This window comes from Hippoglossus stenolepis, chromosome 16, assembly GCF_022539355.2.
Source record: "Hippoglossus stenolepis isolate QCI-W04-F060 chromosome 16, HSTE1.2, whole genome shotgun sequence".
Classification (NCBI taxonomy): Eukaryota; Metazoa; Chordata; class Actinopteri; order Pleuronectiformes; family Pleuronectidae; genus Hippoglossus; species Hippoglossus stenolepis.
In genome coordinates this window covers 7359111-7384432 of record NC_061498.1, presented here as the reverse complement: position 1 = coordinate 7384432, position 25322 = coordinate 7359111, and the positions used below count along the sequence as shown (strand labels likewise).

The window sequence follows — 25322 nt, the reverse complement described above, 5'->3', positions numbered from 1 at the left end:
AAATTATACAAGAATAATTGTATTGATGGACATTACTCTACTGTGCTTTACTAAGTCATTATTCGTTTCCTCAGAGATATCTTTACTCACAAATACATTCATAAACACTTTCATCTGCATATAACTACATTGTAGTGTGTTGTTAACCACCTGTTTGATGTTATGTTGTGCTATGGAGATGCTTAAAGGAAAAAAAATTACATTCCATTTCTTTATAAATATTGTTCTTGTTGAAATGGTGGAACTATTTCTCATCTACTGTAACTGTTAGTTTGTTATTCAGCCCCTTGATGGCGCTGTACTCACTGGAAATGATGGTAGTGCTGTACCTGAGGATTTAGTCTCATGAAGATGTTGATGTTTATTTGCAGTGTGAGTTGTGAGACCTCTGAGAAAAGTATTTGAGAAAGTTAAGTTTAGTTAAGTTTTTTTTTTTCTTTTTGCATAAATTATTTCAAGCTATATTCAGCCTCATTACATCATTTATTTAATCCGGAGTAGAAATATCAGGCTCATAATGCAATTAAATGGATTTTCGCAATCTTCATTATTGAGGATAAAAAAAAGTCCTGATGTGAAGTCAATCCATCCATTCTGGTTCTGATGGGTTGTTCTGACCCTTTCAATTCAAGTTATATAAGTATAGTTCCGGAAGTGGCTCAACCACAGAGGTTGTTTATATGAATCTGCCATTCTATCTATGACAACATCTGTCAGAGTAGGTGAAAACACAGATGTTTCCTGCTCAGGAGTTTTGTGTGTCAGTCTCAGTCATTGTCAGCATGTCTGCTGTCGGCCTGAAGCTCGTAACCCTCCTCTGCTTCTCCTGTACGGCCCTGAGTGTCCCAGGTAAGACAAATTACATGTGAAGTGACCAAGTAAGTAATTTCAGTCATGTAAGGCAGGTTGAATTCATGCCTGGAGTGAACATGTTTCTGTTTTATATGTGTAGAAAGGTGCCAAGTGGTGTGGAAAAAAGCTGGAGAAACCACCACCATCGAGTGCAGGATGTCTGACAGGACTGATGGGTACTTGGATCTGTGTAGGGGTGTCTGTGAGGACGATAAAGTCATTTACGCGGAGTCAAAAAAAGTTGACATTGTGCCAGCATTCAGAGGCAGGGTTCACACCAATGGAGCATATCCCAACGTGGACATTTCAATAGTAAACTTGACTTCTGCTGACACAGCGCTGTACTGGTGTGTGTACAAGAAATTTGACGAGGTGACCGGCAGCGTAATTAAGACGTCCGGAGGATCTGTGGTCCTGGTGGTGACAGGTGGGCTTCATTTATTTTTCTGCAAATTTGATACTGAATCTTTTGGCTCAAAATTTCTTCTGAGCATAAATGTAACACTGTGACAGAAGTGATTCAAAATGTGACATTTATACAGTAATTCAAGCATTTATTCAGTCACAGAAAGTAAACTTCTGCTTTAGCATAATTTTTATTCAAATCTTCACTCGTGTTTTTAATTTCTCTGAGCGTAATATGCATTTGTAATGATAGCAGCATTATCAAACTTGGTTATGTTGAGGCTCTCACAGCTCATAAAGACTCCAAACAGACGGTACATGTTCGACATCATATTGTAATCAGGAAAACAGATTTGTAATATAAGAATTTGATTTCCAGAAGATGGGGGTGGGTCTGCCAATGGAAACCAAGCATGTGAAACAGATCATCAGAAGCTGCTGCTGGTGGCTGTTGTGATCGCTGGTGTTGTGCTGTTTGGCTTCATCCTGGGCGCCTGCATCTGGATCATCCTCAAGGTATCTACACTCAAACAATGAACACACTGGATTTACTCAATTCGATTGTGGACATTGATTGCACAAGGATGGTTTGTTAACAATAACATATACTGTATGTTCTAATAATAAGAGTGATACTTATAGATGCAATGATGCTAGTAATGATAGCAGCACCAGTTAATAATAATAATAATAATAATAATACCTGAGTCAGAGATACCTGCAGAGAGGGAATTTTACATTTCAATAAAAAAGTTATATTACAAAGATAAACTATGACCGAAGAGAAATTCCACAACAAACTGAAGCCTCAGAGGAGGTTGCGAAAAAACTCTGAAACGCTGAAATACAACACCACATATTGTTTAATTACCCAACAATATCTGTTGTTACCAGACCAAGACTTATCGCCTGTCAGTGAAACCAAGACGTGTCCCCAACAATGAGGTTTACGAGGACATGCGCAGCACCATCAGACGCTGAGGATGTCTGGAACCTGAAACCCTTCAACCTTCGCTCCACTGGGGTGCATCTGAAGTGATGCATGCGAGGCAGTGTAGCAACTCAGCATGTTTTCTCACACGTCTCTTCAGGATGTCAGTGTGTCAGTGAGAAGCTGCAGAGACAGTGATAAATTGGAAGAAGGTGCAAGGCAGCAGAACAGGTTGTTCCTGTTCAGCTGTGAAGCACAAACATCACAATTTGAATACTTTTCTATTTTTAATGTAAATACATCTTCTTTAATGTCAGTACTTTTTCTTTTTAATAGTTTTGTAAAGTTTATACCATGATGACAGAGGATTTATTGTTTTAACAAAATACATTCATTTTCATTTGAATGCCATATAAGATAGATGCTATGTATTGTGATAATAACTGCAATTTGCTATGTAATCAATAAACTTTTTCTATTTTTCAATTTTTTTTATTAGGGAAAGGCAATATAACATATTGTACACAGATCTTTTCAATGTCTTTCAAATGACCATTTTCTCCACTTACATGTATATAAGCTTATGCAGCGTGGAGTAGTCATACCTGAGTCTCAGACATTCTTTCAGTCTACAATCTTCACTTAGCGGAGTACATGTTAAATCATTATTTATCTTAATTACTTGTATGTATCACTACTCCAATCAGTATACAGCTTTTACTTTTCACCTTATTGATTATTCCCGTCACACCCATTGTTAAAGACTCAATTTGAAACCAAAAACAAAAAGAAAACAAAAAGAACAACAACCAAAGGGAGCATACATTTCTACTTAACCCCCCCCTAACCCTAACCCTAACCCTAACCCTAACCCTCGCTTTAGGAAGGAGAAAGAAAAATGAAAACAGAGGAGTAATACAAAGTCTGCTCGCATTGGGGGTTTAAATTCAATCCATTTATCCAATCTTCGGTGGACCTGGATTTAGCCAATTTCTTGTGATGGATTTTTTACTTACTGCCAAAAGGGCCTGCAGCAGCTTTATGTCCCACCTCTGTTTCAGAACCAGAAAGTGTCCCGAATGAAGGGTCTGAAAGTTCAGGGGATCTGAGTCTGAAACTATTTTTCATGAACATGCTAATCTGTGTAGAGTATATTCTGATATCCAGGACATTCAATTCAATAAGCTGCATTGGGATGACATTAACAAATACAATTACAACAAATAAAAAATGGAGCCGTGACACAAAGTTGATCGTGGTAAAACACATTTTTACAGTTTTCTGTCTTTGTACCACAGACATGACAGGTTTTGCAGCCAAAACTACACACACAGCCTTAATTTGCACACAGAATGGAGGATAATGTATCTTCTATTGTTGAACTTTCAAATTCGAGGCAATATTTGTCTGAAATCAGTTCAGATCGCCAAATGACACATTAACCAGATATTATTCTTTTGTGATAAATCTTGAGAGTAATTGAGACAGTGACAGTGTGATTTTTTATGCTGTTTACCATAAGAGAAGAGTTTATATCTGAAAGTCTGAGTGATCTTACTCAAATATTTAAAACCAGCGGGCACCAGATTAAAATGGAGGATGCTTCTCACTCTCAGTAAGAAAACTCTTTATAATTATCTCTGAGCTTTGACGTCACACATGCTGAGAAACAGGAAAAGTAATATCCATGGGTCAACGGAACACACAACATCAACATGTAAAATCTGTAAAAAAAAAATAGTTGTCAATGTTAACCACACGAGAGGAAACTTGCTGTTGAAAAAAACCCCAAACCAAAACAGTAAGATAATTTATTACCATTGCCAAGTGGAGCCCAGAGCACATGTTCACTAATGCAAACACTGCATCTTCAAACACTGTTAATCAAGCACCAGTTCAAATAACATAAGTCAAGACAAACTGCATCTGAACTCAGGCCTGAGAGACACTGCACGAGTCAACATCGAAATGGCAGACAGGAAAAAAGTGGCTGCAGCAAAGTGTGCAAAAGCGGCGAATGTTTACTGGTGCGGTGTCTTTGTGGTCACAAGCTGTGACTTATTTTTTTCCATGACAAAGCAGCAAATATCATCCAAAAAACATTCAAGTGTTATTTGAGGGTTTGCGCTCGTTTGTGGGGGAAAGTGGCAGCGTACACTGCTGCGTGTGTGCTGTGGCTGCACGTGTGAAGGGGGACCACTAAGAGCAACCTGTAAACACTTAAGCGGGGAATGGAAACTGCTTTGAGGTGAGTGCTAGTGCGGAAGCTGAGACCCCGTCTTACAAGAACAACATTTGCAAAAAGAGCATCCGCACCACAAGGTCACAGAAACTCTGAAGCCTTTACTTGGTACATACATTTCATGTCCTTTTATAATGATAATGTTGATTTCGCAACTGCAGCACTTTCTAGAAGGAAACACCAAGTGACAAGGTACGCCAGAGCACAAGAACACAGTATGTCACAGAGATAACGATCAGACATCGTTTTACACAGCCAATCGGCAAATGCTTAGATGAGTGTTTACAAAAAAAAAGAATATGCAGTTTTTACTTGGAAGCCACATGCACAGATGATCTGGTTTACTGTGGTTTCAATGAGGCTTTGAAGGCTGATAGTCCAGAGTCTATCAGTTCAGAGGTGCTGCTGAGGACTGCGACAGTAATGAATCAGTGGCTAAATGACTCAGTTCTCCTGTTGTTGTACTTGTTTTCTATGCATGAGCGGAAACAGTGACGTTCTCAAGGTGCTTTTTGAAGTGTAGGTAGGTGTTGGGTGAAAAGGGATTCGGAGTCAAAGCGTCTGCTTACAAACTCTGAAACCATCTGACAGAGAAAGAAAATGTGATGTTTAAAAGTTGAAGGGCTCTTGGGTCATGTACGTTTTGCACTAATAGAATCATAACATGGGTGACCAGTTAACACTATTGTATATCTACCTATCTATCTATCTATCTATCTATCTATCTATCTATCTATCTATCTATCTATCTATCTATCTATCTATCTATCTATCTATCTATCTATCTATCTATCTATCTATCTATCTATCTATCTATCTATCCTCATACATACACATAAAAGTTTCCAAAGCTAAGTATAAGTACAACTTCCAACTCTTCCCCTGTTGCGCAGGTTTTTCGTTTCAACAAGGCTTTTCAATCTATTCAACTGACTCAACTCATACTCATTTGTCTTCAGTATTTTTCCGACAAATTCAGCAAAGACTTCATACATTATCATCTTTACTCACACTGCAGTTTCAGCAGGAAATCAATTTTCGACTAATTCTCCTTTTCTGCTTTGGTCAAGAATCTGGCCACAGAACTTGGAACGAGTAGATTTTTCATTGATAAACCAGTAGAGAGCACATCCAACTTACAGGGCTGACAATGTTTTTTAACTGACAATGTTTTTTAACTGATAAAAAGTATTTGTTCGAACTCATTTCCTCTTAAGATGGTCAAGCCACAGTTAGACTGACTCATTACAGATTTGGAGACAATTGGATTGGATAATAAAACGCTTTCCTTCAGCATACTTCAGATTTTACTCATTAATCCTCAGATGAACATTGAGTTGGGAACCTGAGGTCCTCCTGTGTGATACATGTGCAGCTCAGAGCCGCGGAACCTCTGAATCAGCAGTCACAGGATCATCCAGATCCCACACAGCGTCATGTCTTCTGATGACATGATCTAAAGCATCCCACACAAAGGAAAATTAAATTGTTCCCTTTTGATACGTATCCAACCATCTAGCATCTACTACTACATCTAGGACTTTGACCCCGGGGATGGAGGCTAATGATAGAAACGTTTTGACTTGCACCACAACATGATTAATTACAGAAAACATATATATTGAGTCAGAGCTTGACAAGGGCCCATCAACATGCCAGATAACATACAGTAGATATCTGCTGCGTGTTGTTGAGCTGTTGAGCATAGAGGTTGAAACCAGGTGGCGGCCACAAGAGGTCTCTGCAGCTCAGAGCTGCTTTGAACCAGGATATGAAATAAGTACATGATCGCCAAAGTTAGACATGTGGAATCTGAGGTCAAAGGCTGTGAATAGATATTTGATTAGATGTGGGCTAACCCCACATGTGGCCCCAGCCACCCACAAGGGTTATACTATCAACAGGCTGTCTCCCCCACTCCCACTCCCACTCCCACACACACACATACACACACACACACACACACACACACACACACACACACACACACACGCACACGCACACGCACACACACACACACACACACACACACACACACACACACACACACACACACACACACACACACACACAGTTTACCCACATATGCTGGTGTGTGGGTGATGGCACGTGTTCCTTGATGAATTATACCATAAATGTGAAATATAAAAGTGACACATACACGGAACATATTTACATATATGTGACATGTAATATTGTATATTGTACATGTAGAATTTTTGTATATATGTTTTTTTCAATAAACCTGCCTATATATAAGATAGACATGTATGTTAAAAATTATGAACGTAAATAAGCATCTTGTAGTTTCGTATTTATGTTGTTTTAATTAACTTAATAGATATATTTTTCTATATGTACATACATGGGAATTTCACATTTGTTATTAACATATGTATTATGTCATATATCTAAAAGGGATGTATGTAAAAATGATATATCACCATATAACATACTCTTGATATCGGGCCATATAAGTCATATTTTACATTCTGTGAGGGCTGAGCTGTGCAGTTCATGAATCAATCACAAGCCCATGACAGATCATCATTCACACAGACACATGTATATAGATCCTCCTTCTTCCCACTTCCCGAGCTGCACCACGTGAAAGTCCCACAGTGACAGTAAACCACTCCCGCTCCTGCGCAGCGCGTGCGCGTCAGGAGCGCAGGTGTGACTCCCTCAGTCCGCCGCCTCTCTCTCTCCTCAAGGAACGAGTTCAAGACGGGGAATCAGTTTAGGAAGTTCAGCCAGAGGCGAGTTTTTGACTTTTTGAATTCTTACCTCTCACGCATCAGGTGCGTTTGGACAGCTGAGGAGAGACAGAAAGAGAAGGAGAGAGACAGAAAGAGAAGGAGAGAGAGAGAAAGAGAGAGAGAGAAAGAGGGGAGCGCACAAAAAAAGAGGAGAAACAACCTGGAAACGTTACGGATGCAAACGTGCCTCCTCTGATAAAACACTGAGAAACCGGACTTCGGCTGTGAAGATTTTTTAAGAGCTGAAATACAAGTGAACAGACAGAGGACAACCATGAAGAAAGGTTTATATCCAGGTGAGTGTGTGCAGATCCTGTGGTAACTTAGAAAATCAAACCTTAGTGGCAGCCTGGTGATAGAAAACGGTTTAAGTTGTATTTGATGTGACAACAGAGAGGGAGACTGTCATAACTTCAGGCAAATGGTTAATAGCATTAACACTGAATATGAAACCTGTTTTCGTTTACACTCCCACTGATGAGGAACATTTCAAACTCCTTTTTTTAATTTCCTGTTTTGTTTCTACAAAGGGCTCCACACATGCACCTGTGGGTGTGGTTATTGAGCTTTTCTTGCAGGTTTGGACTCCAAAGGTCAGATGATCTCTGACTGTAGCCACACGCAGGGCATCAGGACAGAGATTCTCGGGCCTAATGCAGCTTTATTTTGGACGAACATACAAAAGACGAAAGTTTAATGTGTCACTTTTGGCCAATTGTGGCTGTTTGTTTTTTGGACACTTTGGTCATTTGCTTTGCAGGATTTCAAATTTGTAGGAGGCAAAAATTTAAATATAACAATATTAATTCCCTTTACAAGACAGTTTGCTCGTTAATCTTCTTGGATTGACAGTTTTATGGTCCAGCTCCTTCACTCCTCCCTCACTTATTCCCTGAAGCATGACTTGATTCATGTATCTACATCAAATCTACAAATGCGTACGTTTATTCAGGGATAATAGACAGATTCTGCATGTGTATAGGCTTGGGGCCAGAAGTCTTCTGGTTTCCGATTTAAGTTTAACCATCCCATGAGACACACTGGGGGCCTTGTGGCCTGAATGGTGATGCGACTGATTTGTGCAGGTAAAGTCTTCTGTTGCTGCCTTGCTCAAAGACACTCCAGAGGTGTTTGCTGCCTTGAGGTTTGAACCTCGTCACGTACAAACAGTTTATTACTCTGTGTACATCCTCATAGAAACACGTCACATCCCTCTTCTCCCCTCTTCCTTTGTCCTTTTCTTCAGCACTGCTTACTATCACTCTCCATCTTCGTCTTTGCCTCCTCATCCCCCTATCTCTCTCTCCCTCTCTCCCCTCTAAGCTCGGGCTCAGTCCAGTGTACACAACCCTAACCCCCGGAATGCCGGCTTTCCCGGCTCCTCTTCCCTCTGAGTCTTTGTACGATGGAGCGTCGGGCGGTTTTCTGTCGGAGCCAAGTGCATGTTGGGTCATGCTGCCTCTCCTCCTCCTCCTGCGTGTGTTCATGTTACCCCTTCGCCGTGCGACGTGTGTGGAGCTGTCACATTCTTTGTCAGGGCTACACTCTGGGAATAGTCTAATAACAAAGCATGTGTGTGTGTGTGTGTGTGTGTTGTCAAAGGCCCTCTTCTCCAGTGCGTAGGGGTGTTTAGACAGGCATCAGAGCTGTGGAGGGGTGACTTTGAGAGAGGAAGGGCAGTGTTTCTGTCAGCATGTATGTGTCTGTTTTGTACGCAAAAGCCTTTTAACACAAACGCACACACACACACACACACACACACACGCACACACGCACACACGCACACACACACACTGACTGATTATGCTCCCTGGCACATCTGAACTTTCAGTTTTAACACTCACGTACAGAAATGTGTGTATCTGTCAGGTGGTTGTGTGTTTGAATAGGTGTGTGTGAGCCTGCGTTCACTCATGCAGCCCCTCGCACATGAACCCTGCTCGTGGAGCCGATCCCTGCCTTGCACACCACTCCCTCCAGTTGTCTGAATCAATGAGTAACCTGTATGAATAACAGCCCTCTCCAACACACATACAGAGTCATTATTTTCAAAGTACTCTCCTACTGGTATGTGCCTTTATGTCCTCAACACACACACACACACACACACACACACACACACACACACACACACACACACACACACACACACACACACACAATTCCACTACTTGTACCTGTGTGACAAATGCCCCATTCTGTGCTGCATTATGGCTTTTAGCTTGTTTATACTGGAGAGTCAGCGAGGCTTTGATTCGGGGCCTGGAGCTATTGTTAGATGGTAACTTGAAAGTCGAGCTATAAACTGTGTTGAGACATATTTGCCCTGTCATCTAGAAGAACATGCCGAGGATGGTCTAACCCTCAATTTGGCTTCCTAGAAGCCTGTGAATAATAATACTAATAAGTGCTCAGCTCATGTGGACATGCATGTACAGTGCTCTGCGCGGTAGGATCTCAAACGGTGTCATGGAGATACAGGTCTGAGTTTAGGGCATAACTTCAAACGCAGCGTCAGAGGCCAGTGAGGAAAGGAAGCAGGACACATCTGTTGGCTGGATAACAGGGAACTTTTCATTTTGGTCAATATCAGTTATTATCACGATAAATGTCACATTATTATTTATTAATTTCTTTTTTGCTCCAGAGTGAAAGATTGTTCTTTATGGTCAGTAAATGGCATACACTTTCAAACATAGTAATTCCAGTGATCCCCAAAAACGTTCATCTTATCGGCTTCACACTTTGCATGTGCATTGTTAGGAGCCCAAGGAAGTGCAGTGTCGATTTAGACTCGTTATATGCGTTCAATATTAATAGCTGGAAATCATCAATCACAACAACAGCCTGTCCAAGACAACATGCGTGTTCATGACAACGGCAACGACAACTAATCATCCAGTCCTGGTTTCTTTGTACTGAGTCGACCTTCATTCCATTTTGAATCAACAGGTGAACGTCTCTCTGTGCAGCAGCGCTGGCGAGGCTTCAGGGTTCTGTGGACGTTTGCGGTCTTTACTTGTTGTTGCAACGACTGCAGGTCACCTTTTATAGTTTCAGAATAAAAGCTGCAACCAGCATCACCACAGGCCAAACAAGCAGGTTTAGAATGGGCACTGCACTAGTTTAACAAACCTGAGGTAGATGAACAGTAAAAGAAAACTGCTGCTCCTTTATTTCTAAAATAAAAGCCACATTTTTGAATGGAAGAGGAAAAAATAAACAGTTTCTAAACATCAACAGCTTGCATTTTCAGTTGATTGGTGTCTTCATGGCTACATAAATATTAGTGGAATATGCATTTTGATTAGCCATGTAAACGGCTTGGTAACAATATTTTTTAGGGCAAACTTAGCAATGTGGAGTTCCCCTGATTGTGGGAAACGTGTCTATCTTTACTCTGCTGTGTGTGATCCTCCCCCCTCAGCCTTGTGGAGCCGGCTCTGAAGTGTCCACTCTGCTCCGTGTTTATTATCTGCAGCCAAGAATGCAGCTCTGTGATGCTGCTGCTGCTGCTACTGATACAGCAGGCTGCCTGTACTGTCGGCCCGGGGCCAGGAGAGAGCCTGTAAAAAGATAATAGCAGGCTCGGGGATGTTCTGATGTGTGGTAGAACATGTGCGCCGACATCTAGATGGGAAAGATAAAGAGCATGGACTCATACGTTTGTATCACCGTTTCAAATGGTGGACTGTTTGCAGCTCACCAAGCTTATCAGGGACATTACAATCAAGTTCCTCATCATCTGATTCATTTCTTGACTTGATTCGAAGAATTTTAACACTAAACTTGAAAGTTTTGATTGTGTGTGTAAGACACAGCCCGTACAAAAGAGGTAGCAACTCCGCTGTGTGGCAGGAGCAACCTTGTCCTGTCATGACATGAATAAATATTTTTATTGCAACAAGCAATCACTTTTAGTGTCAGTGATTCATATCTGTTCCGAGAACCTAGTGGAGCAGCGATAGAGCTCTGGAATTAGCGCGATAGTGTCATTTATTGCAAAGAGGTATTAAAGACAACCACTCGTTATAATATTATAAGCACCATGGAGTTAAATAAACATTATCTGCAGAGGGTGAACTGAGCTGTCAAGGGCCTGCTTCAGTTTCAGTTTCATTTTGATGAGAGTCTTAAGTCATAGTAATTTAAAGATGGTATTATAACAATTTATATAATGATTTTTCGTGTAGGGCGGCACAGTGTTACAGTGGTTAGCACCGTCGGCTCACAGCAAGAGGGTTTGAATCCCGGTTCGAGGCGGGGCCTTTCTGTGTGGAGTTTGCATGTTCCCCCCGTGTCTGCATGGGTTTTCTCTGGTCCCCTCCCACAGATTGGGGTTAGGTTGATTGGAGGTTCTCTGGACTGTAGGTGTGAGTGTGAGTGAATGGTTGTTTGTCTGAACTGTGAGACGCTGGCGATCTGTCCAGGGTGTACCCCCACCCCAGGGTGTACCTGTCACCCAAAGTCAGATTGGCTCCAGCTCCCCCCTTTCTGAAGATAAACATACATAAAGCTGCTCTCAGACATGCACTGAACTTTGGATAATCTCCTGAAATTATCCAGAGGGGTTGTATGTGAGAATGAAAATGTTCGAGTGAGAGGCTTCGGACTTCCTCTGGAGTTTCTCCTGCCAGCCTCCAAGTAAACAGTCTGAATAACGTCCGAATGAGCCGATGTGAGAACACAGCAGGAGATTCCCTGCAGGACAAACCGCGAGCGAGAGGGTGTGTTGATGACGTTACTAACACGCGATAATGCGATACCCGGATGAAAAAGTGGTGCGGCACACGAAGTAGGCACTGACGAAGATGTCAAGAGAGCTTTTGGTGATAAGCACAGACGCCGGTGTCGATGTGATGTAAGCGAAAACACGTGATCTCAGCAGCGGAATTAAAACGTCACGTCTGCTGTGAACGCCTCTGAGCCGAGAATCGTGAGTTCTCACCTGTGACTGACAGTAAGAACATGTTTGCTGGGGGAGGTTTCATCCCATGAAGCTCTATGGACTATTTCACTGACCCTGTGGGTTTTAACACACTCACAAGAAGAGAGGCGGCGTCTTATCTGCCACACCAGTATTGTTTTATAGGCCGATATCGAAACCTGTCCTTTTGAAGCACTTTTATATGATATCACTTGGGCGTATGTTTGCATTGGGAAGAGTAAGGAAAAGATGTTGAAAGTACAGAGGTAGGAAAAGGCGTAGCTGGTTTATACCTTTTGGCGCCGAAACAAGTGCTATTCATTTGGGTGCAGTGCGGTTCAGGGTCATGGTCAATGTCTTTCCTCGACTATATGGGCCTTCCTCAAACAGCCCCCTCCCCACCCCCACTTTGTCACAGTGTCACTCTGTTTGTCGTTGCACTCATGGAGATGGAGCAACCTTCTTAAAGGTGTAGGGTGTAAATACAGCAGACAAGGAACTGTTTTTTAACCATGATTACCCCCAAACCTTTTTTGGTGGCATTTTCTCTTTTATAAGCATCTAACATTTAATTTCTTACACTTATATTTTTACAATAGACTGAATATCAAGATGGACGACATGATGGCTCCTGAAAAGAGAAGGCAAAGTGTCTCGATTGCCACCTGGTGACTGGCTGTAGTATAAATCATAAATCCTCCTCCATGTTAGAAGATGGGACACGGGCCAATCTAAAAAGTCCATGTTAACGTCAAAATGTTTTTTTCCTCAAACATGGTTTCTATCATTCTAGGTTGTTCCTGTCACACTGATGTTTGCTCTTATGTTTATTTCTACTGGCAAGTTTGTTTTAATTTCTTATTTCATGCGGTAAACAATGGCGTGACACTTCACAGTTGGACTGCTGACTGACTGACTTGTGATTGGTTGAGCGTGTGTGTCGGTGGGACCTCGCTACCACAGCTCCACCCCCCCGATCACTACTGCGCAGACTCTTGCTCCAAATGTGCAAGATGGCAGCGTTCACATTGGGATTTTTTGGACTTCATTTCTGGATAGTGGGAGGAAGTGGAGACCAGACCTTTATGTAGACCAGAGAAGGATATGATGCTGTTTGACGGTTTAATAACCTACTTCCACTCCCAGCTGATCGGGTTTAGGATTACACTTTATGTGGCGGCCCCTCCCTATCAACACAGCAAACAGTGTGGAAGTGGGCAGGGAGAGGATGTAGGGGTGGTTTGAGTGTGTGTGTGTGCGTGTGTGTGTGTGTGTGTGTGTGTGTGTGTGTGTGTGTGTGTGTGTGTGTGTGTGTGTGTGTGTGTGTGTGTGTGTGTGTGTGTGTGTGTCGTGTGCGTGTGTGTGTGTGTGTGTGTGTGTGTGTTCAGTGTGGTTCTGACTCATTTAGAATGCAGCCAGGTAAAGAGGTAAAAAGCTTTATCCGGTCTGTAAAAACAATCTTGATAAATGGCTCCCTTGTCATTCAGTCTTTCTGGAGCTCTGTCTCTCTTTCACTCTCTTCACCAGTCCATCGGATCTCTGCTCTTTCACAGGCAGAGTTGTGAAACGCATTTCCTTAACATGTGTAATGAGGGACATACAAACACAAAGGGACAGATAGGTGAGACAGAGGAGGGAGGGTTAGTGATGTGAACCGTTCTCACGTCTTGATTTTGACTTTTGAGTATAATATATATTTATTGATATATACATAATGTCATATATTTCAGCATTGTACAAGAGATCTGTTTCGACATAAAAAGGAACATATTATAAGAGGTAAATTAACAATGAAAGATTAGACAAAGGAAAACATACTGAGAACTATTTTTTGTTGTTATTATTTTCAATGTAATTTAAAACTACATTTTATTATAACACTTCACTTTTGAATTTGAATCTAGAGCATAGAATTTCACAGAATTAGTGGCCATTGCAGCCTTGGGGGTGACTTTTATGTTATTATGAGTTTTAGTTAATTATGTGGTGGGACAAATTAAATTATGACAGGCTCAGACATAATAGAAATAATAATCATCATTTTTATGATTATTATTGTCAATATTATGATAGAGCACCTGTCAAAACACAGTTTCAATGTGCTTTACATATTAAAACTGAAGAATTGAGGGCAAACAATACAGTTAAAATCTTCAACAGCATTAGACAACAATAGTAGCACAAATATAAGAATAAGAAATGTTAGAGATGATAAAAGAGTGAAACAAACAAAATAAAGTAAAACATTATAAAATTATCAAAACAGTCAGTAAGAACAGAGTTGGATCAAAAGTAAATAGATAAATAAAAATAAAAAGTAGTAATGTCTGCATAATGCATACACTGGAGCTTTATGTTGAGCAGGAGTTGATATTTAATCCAGTTAGGCATCTTAAGTAGGTACAAAGTATATCAAGTATAGAAAGGTTTAAAATGCAATAGTTAAAAACCATGTAAAAGTGAGAACCAGCAGGAAAAGTGTTAATCAGCAGCTGTAACCCTCTTGATTCACACTGTTGTAGTTGGTCTTCAACAATACCTGCCACTCAACTGATTCATGTTTTGATGAAAGTAGCACCTATCCACAAAGGAGAGGTCGGAAGTAAAAGAAGACAGGGGGGAGGAGGGGGGGGTCCTTCACCTCCTCTGCCCTGCTGCTCAAATACGACCGGCGTGACCTCCTTTTGCAAACAAAAACCTCAGCTAGTTGTGTGCTCGAAAGAGACAGAGCATGCCCTATGGTGTAGGTTTTGCAAATCACTCAACCGGTGGATGCGTATCTGTTTGCAGGCCTTCGTTTATGTGTGAGTGCATGAAATTGCTCTTGGGTCTCAAGTGGGTTAAAGTGCTGCAGCCTCTCCCCTCTGTTTACCTTCTCCAGTTGTCCGAGACCATTAACTAATAAGGTGACATGTTTGTCCATGCAGAGCTGTGCACTTGACCGGTCATGACACACACACACACACACACACACACACAAATACACAGCTTGGCCTAGCACTGCAATTGACATCAATCAGTTGAGGCCTATAGCAAATACATGGCCAGCCGTTCATTCACTCTGCTCCACATATGACTTCCAGCTCTAGGATTTTTTTCCATAAACACTGGATTTCATTCAGTCATGTGTCATGTGTGTGTAATGATCTGTGCTGTACATAACAGTGTCATGAGGCAAATATGTCCTCAGAAGATTACCAATCCCCTCGAGGTGGAAAAAAAGACATGGACCATAGTGTCGGAGATTTTTTATGAAACCTGTTGATGCAGTGACTGTGTTTGTCTGTGTGTGTCTGTGTGTGAGTGTGTATGTGTGTTTTGTTTCCTCTTTAGGACCTTTTCCATTATAAACACTGACCTGAAAACGTCATTTCTGAGGTCCAGGTTAAGGTTAGGGATGGTTAGGTTAGGAAAGTTAAACTGTGTGTTGATGCAAAATCATGTGTTTGTGAGTGTGTTTATGTGGCCCCGGACAAGACTGAGCAGGTAAGCCCAGCCACGACCTTTGCACACACACACACACACACACACACACACACACTTTTGTGTCAACATACAGTTTCACTTTGCAGTCATCCCTCCTTTACTGTGTATTCCAGCCCACTGTGATTGGTTGATACATATTTGCTTCATATCAGTCGTTAGTCCTCACTTTAAACTTCACGACTCCCCTCAGTGTCAAATTATATAATGGGACACACTGCTTGGTCTGATTGAAGCACTTTCTGTTGCAAGGGCATATGTGTGTGTGTGTGTGTGTGTGTGTGTGTGTGTGTGTGTGTGTGTGTGTGTGTGTGTGTGTGTGTGTGTGTGTGTGTGTGTGTGTGTGTGTGTGTGTGTGTGTGTGGGTGTGTTCAGCTAACCTTCCCGGCTAGAAGAGAAAATAGGCACAGACATGCATTTTGGCTGCGAGGCCTGCAGAGACTGAGCTGGCTCCTATTTGTTCTGTCATTTTCCACACACTGAAAGCTCTGGAACACACGTCGCTGTGCACACACTCACATAATAGTGTGATGACGTCATCACATGGCCCGTGGCAGATTAATGGTTTGCGCCTGAAGCAAGAAAAAGGGTCTGACTCTTTCACTATTGCATCTTTGACAGCCTTGACACGCCTCTGGGGATTTAAAGAGGCAGGACTTCCTCTGTGTCCACTGACACACACATCAACTATGGATCAGTGTTTACTGTTTCTATAACCTGTTTCTATTCACCCCACTGAAAACAGATGACAAACGCTTTGCTCACATCCTCTTCAGTCAAACACAGTCACCCCCTCTCCCTCAGACCAGCTGTCTTTTTGCTGAACACAGTGACAACACAGGTGGAAAACCACTATGTTTGAGGCATTATTGGCAGAAGATGAATGGGTTAGGGTTAGGGTTAGGGTTCGTGCACTGATTTGCGGTGAAAAGTATTTCTAAGAACTTAAAAACAGGACGGGCCGACTGACTCACCAGCCACCGGACGAACTTATCTCGTCTGAACAGCACCTATACACTGTGTGGATGTGAGAGAAGAACAGATGACGGGGGGGGGGGAGGGGAGATAAGAAAGAGAAGAGATGATTTCAGAGAACTGTAGCTTGTTGTTTTGGTGCCATCGTCTCTGCCAGGAAATGCTGAGCTGTACTCTTCTCTGTCTGATCACAGCAGCAAGCACCATTTACCATAAATACATTGTGTATCATTAAATTAGAAGTCTAAAGTAGGGGCATAGTTTTTATTCACTCTGCATCCACATGAAACATGTTTAAATAAATGCGGGTTTGATTATTAACCTTAACCTAAACCTAAACCTAAACCTAACCTTAACCTTAACCTCAACCTTAACCTTAACCTTAACCTTAACCTTAACCTTAACCTAACCTTACTCTAACCTAACCTTACCCTTACCCTTACCCTTACCCTTACCCTATCCTAAACCTAAACCTGAACATAAACCTGACCTTACTCCAACCTTAAACATGTTAAAGTTAACGTTATACATCATGGCAACTTGCCTTTTGTCCCCATAAGTCCTCATAATGTGACTGTGTAAACAGTTTAGGTTCTCTGCAACATAAATAACACACACACACACACACACACACACACACACACACACACACACACACACACACACACACACACACACACACACTCACCAGTGCCAGTCAGTGGGGAATTATCTGTAGCATTCCGGTGTCACGGGGTAGACGATCAGCAGAGAGGAAGAGGCATTCCTCTGATTCCTAAACCAGCTAGCATCATGTAGGACTTAGCTGGTCACACTGGGAGCTGTTAGATGAGCTTGAATGAGGATGAGAAACCTTGTGTAACTATAAAAGTATCAGGTAACTGAGCTCAACATAACGCTGTGTTTGTGTGCTTGTATAGTTTTGTGCTGTTGTATATAGTTTACCTGCTGGTGTTTGTAACTTACTCTCTGGCTTTCAGCTTGGACTAAATCGTTATTACTTAACATTTTAAAATAATAATCAAAATGTTGCCTCATGCAATGCAGTTTTATTGCTGTGCTACTTTGAGAGTTGTGTGCTACAACAACGTTTGACTAGCATTTTTTCCACCTCATACACTCGCAAAAATAGAAACAAACCACAAATGGGATCTAAAAGATGTCTTGTTTCTGTCACAGTCATTTTCTCTGTGGCCGGCAGTAATAACAATCTTTCATAAGATTGATCTTGTTTTTCCAGATGACAACCGTAGATTATTTGGCTTTGAGGAGAATGTAAAGTGACCGTTTTCCACCCAATGCCACAGCATCTGTTGCTTGTGCTTCTACAAAAGGGAAAATTTACCTCAGGAGTTGCTCAAGGGCAATTTGAATGCACTTGGATGTGTTATCCTCAATTAGCTATTTTGGAACAGTGCGTCATGTAACTCTTGCTATCAGGCTAATGCAAACCTGCCACTAGGGCACAGAACTGTAATGATCTATGCAATATTTCTTTCTTAATGCTGATCTGCATTATTACTGTGTGAGTTAAAGGTCCAGTGTGTAAGAAATTTTATATAAAATAATGTTTTCACTAGTTCATAATCATCTAAATCGTACAAATTCTGGTTTTCTTTACCCTCGAACCCCTATATGTTTAAATACTTTGTATTTACATTAAGAGCGGGTCCTCTCTACAGAGGCCCTCGTGTTTTTACAGTAGCCCAAACTGGACAAACTAAACTCCTTTTGAGTTTCTCTGACAACTGAAGGCTACCACAGGTTCTCTTTCATGTTTTTGGAAGGGGAGGGTGAGGTGAGGGGTGTTCGGCTGCAACATGCAACGTCACCACTAGATGTCACTAAATTCTACACACTGAACCTTTAAGACTTTTGAATGGGTGGTGCTACATCTGTTGATGTCAGTTTCTCTTGACGTTAGAGGAGACTTTACTCATTTGTTCTTCTTTTCTCCATTTACAGTGAGATCCGCCAGCGCTCGAGCAAGAAGAACAGACAGAGAGGGATCTGGCATCACCAGTCCCAGTGAGTCCACTGGTATTTTCATCTATCCATTCATCCCTCCCTCCCCACATACAGCACATCATCAGCCTTTTAAATTCAGGGATACATACACTGCCTTGTCCAGCTTCCATGTTATCGCTCTCCAACCCTGTTAAGCGTTATGTAAATCAGAGAGATTGACCTTCAGCAGAGAGAAGAGGTTACTCTGAAGGCAGAGCTGGCACCGTTTCCTGTCCATATAATAAGTGATGGCAGGTAAACAGCAGATAAGCGATGCAGTGATAACGAGTTTCAGAGACCGTCCTACAATGACATTTTTTTGCAATATTTGCAAATTTTTCTATCATCACATTTTCCTGATCCCATCAGGTTTTGTTTAATTTGTAATTTCACAACATACATAAAAAAACAAGTGGCTGGAAACATGTGCAGTTCTGTGTTTTGCGAATGCACATCTGAACGTGTGTTTGCATGTGTGTGTGTGTGTGTGTGTGTGTGTGTGTGTGTGTGTGTGTGTGTGTGTGTGTGTTGGCAAATAGGCTGAAGCTGTGGCTGAGGTTCACCACTGAAGCATCTTGCAGTGAGAAGAGCCAACACTGTCTGCAGCATCAGCATAAAGAGGGGAGGGAGAGAGGATGCACACTGAAACACATACACGCACACACAATAGTCTTTGCATAGTTGAGGGCACAAACACACAATGAGTGTGTCTTTGTGTCGTGCCGTGGCCCATTTCTCGAAGTATTTAAAAGCTGTGACTGGCAATATGAGCTCGTTTCCTTTTGTGTTTACTTTGACACCTTCAACCAAAATGCACGAGCATCCGAGGAAGATAAGCAAATGTATCTCTGATTGTGAGATGATAATCTCTTGTGAAACAGGATACTGGTTCCATTTATGTATTATTAGTCCTTGCAAAGTTGGGCATTAGTCCTTGTATTTGTCCCTCAGAGAGCTGACAGCCCATGAGACAGAAAACACATTCTGACAGCAACACGAGTGTAGTCAGTACAGGACCTCCTTTGCAAAATAGTTTCATATGTGCCCTCTCAGTTTTGGGTGTTTATCTTTTTGCTCAAACTAAAACTTGTGAAGCAAACTCATTTGATTCTAAGTGAAACATGTTCTGAATCTACCAAAGCATCTGGAGAAAGACGAGTGAAGCAGAAATGCTCTTTTGTTGTTCGTACAAATCTGTCCCTGCACGCTTTCAAAAACTTGTCATCACTGTGACTCTACATTATTTTCCTCTTATATCATTTCTACTTATGTGTGTGTTTGTGTGTAAAACTGTAGAATGTCTTCTAAACTGGAATGAGATACAGGCAAAAGCTTTGTGAAGACAAACATTCACATGCAAACAAAAGAATGCCAACAGACAGAAAACACACATAGATACAGAAATGTATTACTGCACACACACACACACACACACACACACACACACACACACACACACACACACACACACACACACACACACACACACACACACACACACACACACACACACACACACACAGACACACAGGTCTTGGGGGAAGTGCTTAGGGCTGAGGATGAGGCCCTGCTTGTCAGCAGACCTCCCTGACATTGATTCAGTCGCCACAGGGCATGTGTGTCCATGTGTGTGTGTGTGTGTGTGCGTGTGTGCGTGCGGGAGATGCCCCATACAAAACATCTGCCAACAGGGCAGATTTACGAGTCTGGCGGGTGTTTGGGAGGATGCTTTACTGTAACCTCAACTCATGCACACACAAACACACACAGATACCCACACTGTGTCTATTGTTAATTTGTGTGTGGTTAATTCCTATCTGGGAGTCAGCAGATCCTGCTGTCACAAACACACACACACACACACATACACACACACACACACACTCTTCATCATCTCACCATCAGTTTTACATATTTCGGCCATAGGGGGCCGCCAAAGTGTGAACTTCCCTGATTTCATCACCCAGTGCATCTGATGGTTTTAATTACAGCATTAATGGAGATATATCTAGAATGGCCCTCAGAGAGCACATACATCCACCAAGGCCAAACAGTCCCCTCATGAAACCATATTTAAATTCACTAGATCCAGGTTTTAATTGGAACCTGCACCAAATTGTACAGAAATCAATGAAAATCTTGCAAAATGCCCTATATCACAATGTTGAAGAAAGTGAAGAAACATTTCTTGATCCAGATCCGCACCAAACGTCAATGGGTTCTTCCATGGATCATATCCCGCCCCTCCACAAGATTCCATGGAAATTGGTTGAGAAATCCTGCTAACAGACAAACAAACGCAGACAAACACATAACCTCCTTAGCCGAGGTTATTACAGTGAACATTTAGACAACATTGTATATAAATGGAAAACAAGCACATTTAAAACAGACACTAAACACTTAGATGACTACACAAATACAGGTCAACGTGCGACAGGTCAGTGGAGCAGCGGTGGGTTGAACACGAGAGCAGACTTGACATGTCCGAGTGTGTTTGATCTCTCTATCGTAGCTGAGACGCTCGCCGCGCGACCTCTGAGCCCTGGCGCGGCGCGAGGGAAGCGCCAGGCGTCGGAGGTCATCTGAATTTCCTGAACTCAGAGACTGCTCCAGACCAAGCATGATTTAGAGCGAGGACGGGGAGGGGGTTCACTAACCTTTCGAGAGCAGTTTTCTTTTGTCTTTCTCTTTTTGTCTTCCAGTTATTCGTGACTGGCCTGTGAGGACATTTCTGGGAAGTGTGTGTTAGTAGAAGTTCTCCCTTTCTTGCGTCCCACATGGTTTTTGCATTGTCAGGACTATCATCCTTTCACACGTGTACAAAAGCAGAGCTGTGTTTGTGAGCTGTGTCTGTGAGCTGTGTCTGTGAGCTGTGTACGGTGAGGACGTCTAAGGCCACAGTTTTGGGAATGTCTCTCGCACCAGCTTGACAAGTATCGGTGGGTATCGAATGAATCAAGGCCGCAGCGCACACACTCAAGCACCAGTTCGAGTAAGCTGGCAGAAGGTTTTGCAAGTACAGCGGGCTATTTTGGTCCGTGCATGTCACATGGTGGAGCTAATGGTTTCTATTTTCAAGATACAATGCTGCTTCAGTCTCTTGGTCCCATCTGAAGAAAGAGGGAGAAATAAAGAAAGAGGGAGAGAAGCGGCAAACGCAACATATGATCGGCACATGGGGGATGTCGTAATTCTGAATTCATTAGCAAGGCACACTGAAGGAATCAAGAGGGAGGGAGGGAAGGAGAGCCAGAGAGGAAAGAGAGAGTAAGAAGAGGAAAAGAGGGAGAGGGAGAGAGGGACGAGAGAAAGGGAAGTCCAAAAAAAGACAGAGAGAGAGAGAGGGAGAGAGAGAAAGAGAGAGAGAGAGAGAGAGAGAGAGAGAGAGAGAGAGAGAGAGAGAGAGAGAGAGAGAGAGAGAGAGAGAAAGAAAGAGAGAGTCAAAGAGCAGACACTACATGTGGCTGTGGAGGGAGTGCTCTGGTTATGGAGGGGGACAAATTCTCAGGTAAGACCAACTGTCAGCCCAGATGAGGACGAGCTTCTCTGCTGAATGGAAAACAACAGCGTAGTTTTCTAGGTTCCTCACTGTGATCGAGTGACTTTTTCTATGAGAGCCTGCCTCTGTTTTCCCCTCCATGGTATTTTCCACTCTCTCATTCTGTCCTGTTTGCTGACTGCATGTTTTCTTTGGGGTTCTGGAGCTGGGAGCTCTGCGGGGCTTGTACGGCAGCTTAGCGGACTTGTTTTGGTTTATCTGCCCGTGGTGTTTGCCAGTTCTTTTTTCCTGTTTCTCCAGTTTGTGCCCACCATCTCCACCCCTTCCATCCCATCGTTTTCCTGTTAAATGCGTGGTGGTTGATCAGTCGCCCCGCCTGTCTGCCTGTCTCTCCCAACTTGCATTTCAATATTCGCTGCAACATAATGTGTGTTTTAGGAAGACAAAAGCTTTCTGGAGAGAGAAACAGATCTTATTTCGGAGACATTTCTCTCTTGCCCTTTTCTCAGTCTGCATTCTCCCATTCTTCTGTGGTGTGGAAACAGGAAAGAGCTCTGTTTGAACAGTACTACTCTTGTCCCTTGTGGCTCTGATCCCTCTTCGGCCATCAGTCACTCCCTCCTTTAGCCAACAGGACAGACCGAGCCCTGCCTCAGTCCCCTATAACAAAGCTGAGCAAACTTTTCAATATAATATCCTTCCTTTTTTCATTTTTACAATTTACCACAACTGCATGCATATAGAGCTGATAAGAGTTTGTGTGTGTGTGTGTGTGTTGCACATCATGCTAAAGTCATCAGTGAGGCGATGCAGTCTGCTTCTTAGTGGTATTTTTATGGGTGTTAGTGTGACTTGTAAAAAAGCTCATTGGCATGAAAAAAAAAACTTTGTTGGCGTGAAAATGGCGAAGTGGCTGCAGCAGCATGTGCATGTGTGTGTCTGTGCATGTGTGTACCTGTATATGTGGTTGTAGCTTGTTGGACCCACATGTTGCGTGAGATCTGGATGTGAACTCTTTAGTGTGTGTGTGTGTCTCACCCACTCTCTCTCTCGCGCGCGCGCGTTCATATTGTGGCCCCTTGTCTCCAGGTGCTTCCTCCAGGGAGCAGTAACCGCTTCAGCAGGACATACTTTGTGTATGTTTCAGTTTTGTGCGAATTTTCACTGGGGTACTTAGCACGTTGTAGTGTGTGGTGTAGTGTGTTGAACGTGTCTCTGTGTGCATATGGTCCTTCTCGGCCAGCGGGTTCGTCCAGGAGTCACCGTCTGCCGTAGCATCCATGCACACCAGCTAATCACAGGCCAGACTGACAGCAGGGTCATCCTTTTCCATCGTCAACAATCTCTTAACAACTCAACTCTTCCAGGAGCACCTCTTCTCCTCACACATGTATCACTCTAACATGACTAACGGGAACTTACTCTGCACATTTGATGTATTATTTTTTATTGAAAGGACAGTACAAAATAAATAGATGAATAAATAAAAATAAGATCAAAAAATTCAAAAGAACTGACAGGACAGTAAGCATGACATGGGGAGAGAAAGTGGGGGAAGACACATAGCAAAGGGCCGGGTCAGAGCAGGAGAGCTCAAGCCTTCGTATGCTGGACGGCGGCTCGACCAGGAGAGCTCGCAGGTGTCCCCCTGATCTCCCGCACTTACTTCAAGGTTTACCTACTGTAATGAAGCTTGAGTGTTGTCCCTGAAGGCCAAGCTAAGGAATCCTCCTCATTACTCAGTTGCATTTATTGGCTTCTACTGACTCACATGTCGTAATATTTCCGTGTCATCTGGACGTGAGCACCTCCCGTCTTCGTTGTCCAAATCGATTCACTTCACTTCTCGCTGATGTTCCTCTTGTTGATGCTGATTTGCGAGACTCTCCTCGTCCTTCCCACATGAATCAACAGAGACGATGCTGACAATGGAAATAATTATGTCCATCATCCACACAGAGACTGTGACTAAAGGGGCTGACGTGTCCCATTCTGTCCAGTCATAGGGAGGTCAGCTGATGATGTTTGATGAAGGTCTGTGAGACACAGCCACAGTCAGCCCCCGTTGAAATGTCAAGCTCATGACTTGTAGCGTAGCCTCAACAAACTACCTCAAACCAACCTTTTAATAAATTCAGTGAAAGTCGTGTTGAGTTTGTGCAAAAAAAGTTTGATATGTAGCATATACTTCCCCCAGCAGGTGGGGCTGCTGAGTTGAGTAAATCCCTTTTCTCACAGTTGAGAAACCTCAGTCAAGGCAGCGAGTGTTATTGTGCTGTTTCTCCTGTTATTGTCTTCGTCACACCCTACTTGTCATGAATATCGACCTGTATGGATTTCAAAAAGAGGAAATTTATTGAAGGATACGGTGGCCATGTTCCTTCCTGGTGAAACGCCATTGGTGTTGTGGGGTCAGTTGCCATGGCAGCGTGCTGAGCAGAACAATGTGCATGTGCAAGGGGGAACGACGAGGATGGCGATCACAATGCTGGCTTGTTGACGCACTACACGGGATTATGACCCAGCGGAGAGAGGGAGTGGAGGCGGGATGGGGATGGAGAGAGAGAGAGAGAGAGAGAGAGAGAGAGAGGCCTTATGAGAATCATCTCTGATGAAGGGCAGCTGCTCTCTCTATTGACTCAGCCATTCAACCACATGCATGAGGGAAAACACACACACGTTGTGCAGATGGTCGAGATACTTGCTCACACATACAGACCTCGCTCGCTGCAAAGAACTAAGCAAAAGTAATTGAGGGGGTATGCCAGTGTGTGTGTGTGTGTGTGTGTGTGTGTGTGTGTGTGCGTGTGTGCACTTCAGTGGAGCCATATTTCCGACAGGTGCTGTATTTGATTAAAGTTAGCACAGCCTGGCTGAGTGCCGCTGTTTGGTGGTTGAGGGCAGCTGCTGTCACTACAGCTGTGCATATACTTTAGAGGAAGCGACTTCACCATGTGCGCTCTGGGGCCACATGAGGGGGATTTCGTGTGTGTGTGTGTGTGTGTGTGTGTGTGTGTGTGTGTGTGTGTGTGTCATATTGTGAAACTGTCTGACCTTTTCTAACACTCTTTCACATTCACTCTTACATTAGGGTCGTGTTATATACGTGAACTCATACCCTCGCCACCTTCATGTGCAAGTGTTCACTTCTCTTTTGTCAAACATCTCATTACATATTGGACTGTCAGAGACTTCATTCATTCCCCCATTAAGCTAAAAGTAAAGTACTGTGCCGTAGT

General features: G+C 42.8%; 2 protein-coding genes across 5 annotated transcripts in view; both read left to right on the top strand.

Annotated features, from left to right (window-relative positions):
* The first annotated feature begins 688 nt into the window (after nt 1–688).
* On the top strand, nt 689–2674 carry LOC118122855. Of its 2 annotated transcripts, none has more exons than XM_035179751.1 (4): nt 689–849; nt 953–1279; nt 1640–1773; nt 2152–2674. In XM_035179751.1, the coding sequence occupies exons 1-4, from the start codon at nt 735–737 to the stop codon at nt 2236–2238; spliced, it is 663 nt and encodes a 220-aa protein (XP_035035642.1). In that variant the 5' UTR covers nt 689–734; the 3' UTR covers nt 2239–2674. The 2 variants fall into 2 exon arrangements, with proteins under 2 accessions (XP_035035642.1, XP_035035641.1); XM_035179750.1 differs by having other exon boundaries at nt 1637–1773.
* Nucleotides 2675–7122: 4448 nt separating this feature from the next.
* LOC118123653 (septin-9) overlaps nt 7123–25322 on the top strand; it is an 83315-nt gene continuing 65115 nt past the window's right edge. The window contains exons 1-2 of one of the 3 annotated variants that reach the window (XM_035181156.2): nt 7123–7485; nt 18540–18602. In XM_035181156.2, the coding sequence (XP_035037047.1) occupies nt 7464–7485; nt 18540–18602 (85 nt within the window). In that variant the 5' untranslated portion in view covers nt 7123–7463. Of the gene's footprint in view, nt 7486–18539; nt 18603–21946; nt 22093–22179; nt 22226–25322 lie in introns of those variants that run through there. The other 2 variants (XM_035181161.2, XM_035181160.2) reach the window with 2 other exon arrangements.

Coding starts and splice junctions, on each gene's coding strand:
- LOC118122855 (XM_035179750.1), top strand. CDS start 735: ATGTTTCCTGCTCAGGAGTTTTGTGTGTCAGTCTCAGTCATTGTCAGC. Junction 850..952: donor TACGGCCCTGAGTGTCCCAG/GTAAGACAAATT, acceptor TTATATGTGTAG/AAAGGTGCCAAGTGGTGTGG. Junction 1,774..2,151: donor GCATCTGGATCATCCTCAAG/GTATCTACACTC, acceptor TGTTGTTACCAG/ACCAAGACTTATCGCCTGTC.